At 45.3% G+C, this 5,274-nt stretch overlaps 1 protein-coding gene across 1 annotated transcript; it reads left to right on the top strand.

Annotated features, from left to right (window-relative positions):
- Nucleotides 1-3,429: 3,429 nt before the first annotated feature.
- Nucleotides 3,430-4,971, top strand: LOC129782112 (ribonuclease H1-like; the record flags this gene model as incomplete). Its single annotated transcript, XM_055789522.1, has 3 exons — nucleotides 3,430-3,444; nucleotides 3,756-3,951; nucleotides 4,645-4,971. Coding segments are annotated over exons 1-3 (538 nt in total), but the record flags the coding sequence as incomplete, so codon positions are not given.
- Nucleotides 4,972-5,274: the final 303 nt, after the last annotated feature.

The raw sequence follows: 5,274 nt of genomic DNA, 5'->3' as shown, positions 1-5,274 counted from the left end.
TAATTTAACAGACATTTAAAAGTGATTTTTCCAAGTGTTTTTAAAACAGTGCTTTTCTGCCAGTGAACTTTTCCTCAAGTGATTTCGGTGTTTTTCCTTGTAACTGCGTTGGCATTGTCCCCCGCCGTTACTGTCCTCCGCCGTTTTCGTCCCCCGTCGCACGTCGTATAGTCTACCTCGGTGTGTGAATATTTTTCCGCGCCTGGCTGTATTTCGATATAGCCAGGCCCCGATCATGGCTTCCAGCAGCTCCGGCGCCGGAAGGACAACCAACATTTACAGCGGTGTTACCACCACTCGTACCTTGCCCAGATGGGCTGACCCTTTTGGTGGCAACTTGCAAATATTACTGTTGAGAGCCCCTGAAGGTAATATTCTTCCATCGAATCCTTTCACCGTTTCCAAATCGATCCAAGGAGTGATCGGTAAGGAATTTAAAGACGCTAAACCTCAACGCGACGATAAAAATCGCCTTCAATATGCGCTTCATCTACGAGATGAAAAACTTGTTCAACTGCTTCTGGGTACAAAGTCGCTGATCGACGAAACACCCATTGAAATTTTATACCATCCCACCTTGAACCAACGCAAATGCGTTGTGTCCTGTCGTGACGTAATGTATTTAAACGAAGATGTCCTCCTATCTGAACTAGCCGACCAAAATGTGATCGGAGTTAAAAAAATTCTTCGATTTGACCCAGTCTTGAAGGAAAGAGTTCCTACTTCAACAATGATCCTCACCATTAACGGAACAGTTATCCCTGAAGCAATTAACTTCGGATTCCTCCGTGCTTCAACCAGGAATTTTTATCCAAACCCGATGCAATGCTTCGGATGCTTCGCTTTCGGCCACACTTCCAAAAAGTGCGCCAAAAAAAATCCAACTTTGTCGTAACTGCGGTGTAGCCCACCCTGAACTTAACACAAATAGTAATGATAAAGACAAAATTAAAAATTTTATCTGCAATGCACCTGCCTCTTGTGTGAACTGCAAGGGAAATCACGCCTCAACCAGTAGGAAGTGCCCAGCGTGGATCGCAGAGGATAACATCACCAGAATCCGAATTGACCAAGGTGTGTCTTATAAGGAAGCTAAATCCATTTTTGAGAACAAAAATGGTCCTTCCTTTGCAAGTAAGCTGCAAGAAAGACTAGTCAAAATTCAAAATACAGGTTGTTCTCAATGCAAATGCAACTGCAATCAGGCTAAGCAAACTTCTTCAGAAAAAGCAGTTCCAATCCCGTCCAGTAATCCACAGGAATCGGAACTCAGCACCTCCTCGTCAGATTCAGAATCCGACCCTGACATTTCAATGGAAATTGAAACAACCCCCTCCAACAAGAGGAAGAATACTAACAAAAGGTCAACCTCAGATGAATTCAAATCATCAGAAGAGGAAATTTTTAGAGGAAAAGAATCCAATAGGAAGAAATCCAAAAACCAAAAATACAACTCAACCCAACCAGTCAACGAATCCAAACCATCCACTTCCCTCCAACCATCCACTTCCCCCCAACCATCCACTTCATTCCAACCAACCACCGCATCCAAAACTAAAACCTCCAACCATTCAAACAAACCCACCCCACTCGGCAACAAACAAATTGCCAATGTTTCCAAAAATGATCCTAGACTGAAGAACAAATCTGGCAAATCTACCCATTCCTAATCTCATACCCTTCTCCCATCTTCGAACCCCCATTTATATATATCAGCCCACTTACCTTTTTCTCTTTTTTAAAATTCACTCCTATAGCTATTAACAGCAACCCTTCGTCCTGTAACCAAACACCCAACCGAAAACTTGCTATTCAATGGAACTTGCGTGGGCTATCCACTTCCATGAATGAAATTAAGCTAATGTTAGCTGAGGAACAACATCTCCCACTAGCACTGGCTTTTCAAGAAGCTAAAAAAATCAATGTATCGCTCTTAGAGCGGGCATTTAGCGGCAAATTTTCTTGGTATTTTAAGGAAGGGCCATCCTCGGGGCTTTTTGGAGCCTGCCTCGCTGTCCTGAGTGACCTTCCTCATACCGTCATCCCCATAACATCATCATTACAAATATGTGCGATACAACTGAAGGGACCTCTACAGGTAACCCTTGCTTCCATTTATATTCCCCCATTGCACAGTAATGACATTGAAACTCAACTTACGGATGCCATCAAACAGTTACCGCACCCATTCGTCCTGATGGGTGACTTTAACGCCTCCCACTCTTCATGGGGAGGAAACAAATGTGACAAAAGAGGTAAAACAATTTTGGGAATCGTCCAAAAACTAAACCTCATCATACTTAACGATCACCGTCATACCAGGATAGATATCCATCACGGATCATCATCGGCCATTGACATCACGATTGCTTCCTGGGACCTCGCCCCTAGGTTGAGCTGGACAGTTGATAGTGACCTCAGAGGTAGTGATCATTTCCCCATCCACATCCGAACCCTGTCAAGAAACCCAAACATTCGTTTGCGCAGGAAGTGGATATACCAGTCGGCCGACTGGGAAGGCTTCGAATCCACAATCAACAGCTTACTTTCTGAACATGAAAGCTGCTCCGTGGAAGAATTTACCCACGCCATCTTTTTGGCGGCTGAACAAAATATCCACCGTACCAGTGGGAAACCCGGCCGAAAGGCTGTCCCATGGTGGAACGATGCAGTTGCACAGGCCATCAAAAGGAGAAGAAAATCCCTCCGTATCCTACGACGCCTTCCTGATGGAAGCGCTTGCAAAATGATTGCCCTAACCAACTTCCAAACGGCTAGAGCTCTAGCCAGGAAGGTAATAACCGAAGCCAAGCAAAACAGTTGGATGGAATTTCTTGATTGCATCAACCCTAATACTTCGACATCTGAACTTTGGAACAAGGTCAACTTACTTAGTGGCAAGAAAGCTTCAAATTGCTATTCCTTCGAGATTAATGGCACCTTCACCGAAGATCCAGGCATCATAGCCGACCACCTAGCCGAACACTTTGCCACTATTTCAGCCACCATTCAACTACACCAACGAATTCAAGGCTATTAAGGCGAAGGCGGAACTTAAAGTTTTTCCTCCTGCTTCGGAACAGGTCCACAAATACAACGATAAGTTCTCTTTGGACGAGTTGTTATGGGCAATAAAAATATCCAAAAGCAAATCAGCTGGCCCAGACGGAATCGAATATCCGATGATCAAGCATCTACCTCTTCATGCAAAAATTCTACCCAACGAATGTTGGGCTAACAGCTATTTCCCAGATACATGGAAAACGGGCTTGGTAATACCTATCCCAAAGGTGAAGGAGAGTAAACGGACCGCGAACAACTTCCGTCCCATAACACTCCTCAACTGCTTAGGGAAAGTCTTCGAAAGAATGATCAATCGAAGACTTAGGACGGCCCTTGAAGAATGCCAACTATTAGACCCAAGACAGCATGGCTTCCGCCGAGGTAAAGGTACGGGCACCTACTTCAGTCAACTCGATCATTTCCTTCAAGAAACTATCGAAAAGGGCCAACATAGCGAAATCGCTTCACTCGATCTAGCCAAAGCCTACGATACCACATGGCGTCATAACATTATCGATCAACTCCACCGATGGGGTTTTGAAGGCTCCCTCTTCAACATTCTTCGCTGTTTCCTCACCAATCGAGGTTTTCAAGTTTACTTCGGAGGAGTACTTTCGGATCACCGTTGCCTAGAAAACGGAGTACCACAAGGTTCGGTTCTATCAGTTTCCCTCTTCCTCGTTGCTATGCAGTCGGTTCTAGAGGTTATCCCTAAAAACACCGAGGTACTGGCCTATGCAGACGATCTACTGCTGATGGCAAGAAATGCTTTCCCAGAAATGGCCCGCAGAAGACTGCAGGAAGGAATCTCGGCGGTTAGTAACTGGGCAAATTCCATCGGGTTTAAGTTTTCGGCAGAGAAGTCTAATATAATGCACTGCTGCAAACGTAAAGGTCATAGGAAAAGGTTTAGAACATGTCTAATCAATGGCAGGCCTATTAAGAGAGTCAGCTCTGTCCGAATTCTCGGAGTGCTAGTTGACAGTAAACTATCTTTCGGACAACACCTCAGAAATGCTAAAGCTAGTATGAAGTGCCGCCTGCGGCTGGTGAAAGCTCTAGGTGGCCGATGCCGCTTGAGTTCTCGTAAAACCATCTACAACATAGGCAAAAGCATTATCTTCTCTAAAATTCGTTACGGCATCGAACTTCTCAGCCGTGCCTCTTGGGCTCACTTGAATTACTTAAAGCCTGTCTACCATAACGTGATTAGATATGCATCAGGAGCCCTTCAGACCAGCCCAATAAACGCTCTGCTTGTGGAGGCCGGCGTAGTTCCTTTCGAACACTTCCTCACAAATATCCTAGCCACTAAAGCCATCCGGACGTCCGAGAAATACCCGGATCATCTATCCATTTACTCCAGAGCCAACATTTGGCTGCAAAATATTAGCCAAGTCACCTTCCCGACTATTGCCCCATTAAGCAGAGTCGGTCAACGCCCATGGCATGCACATCCGCCAAAGATAGACTGGTCAATCAAAAATGCTGTCAGGGCTGGGGAAGCCAGCAGCATTGTTACGGCCTGTTTTAATAACCACCTTCATAACAAGTATCACACCCACCACAAAATCTTCACAGATGGGTCTTTTGATGGAAACCTAACAGGGTTTGGAGTTTTTGCCAATAACACGGAGCTAAAATTCCAACTGCCTTCCATATGTTCGGTATACTCCGCCGAAATTGCCGCTCTCCTTGTCGCGACATCACTCTGTGATAACGACAGTAAGGTGGTGATCTTCTCGGATTCCTATAGTGCATTACGGGCGCTACAAAGCGACGATAGTAAACACCCTTGGATACAAAGCATTGAGGAAAAAATTACAGGGAAGGACATCACTTTCTGCTGGGTCCCAGGGCACTGCGGAATCCAGGGTAATGAACAGGCTGATCGTCTCGCCAAGGAGGGTAGGCTCTCCGAACTATGGACCACCTCCCACCCAGCAAATGACACCATCAAATGGGTCATGCAATCCCTCAGATTGAGCTGGGAGAACAGTTGTTTTTTTTCCCGTGACATCTTCTTAAGAAGGATCAAGAATACTACCCTTCCCTGGAAGGATAGTATTCTCCGATCTACTCAAGTATGTCTGACACGTTTACGTATCGGGCATACATTTTTAACACACAAATTTATCATGCGTAGATTGGAACCAACACTATGTGAGTCGTGCATGATGGTGGTGATGTGAGTCGTGCATGATCACGGTG

Source organism: Toxorhynchites rutilus, unplaced genomic scaffold (genome assembly GCF_029784135.1).
Source record: "Toxorhynchites rutilus septentrionalis strain SRP unplaced genomic scaffold, ASM2978413v1 HiC_scaffold_368, whole genome shotgun sequence".
Lineage (NCBI taxonomy): Eukaryota > Metazoa > Arthropoda > Insecta > Diptera > Culicidae > Toxorhynchites > Toxorhynchites rutilus.
This window is presented reverse-complemented; position numbering and strand designations above follow the sequence as displayed.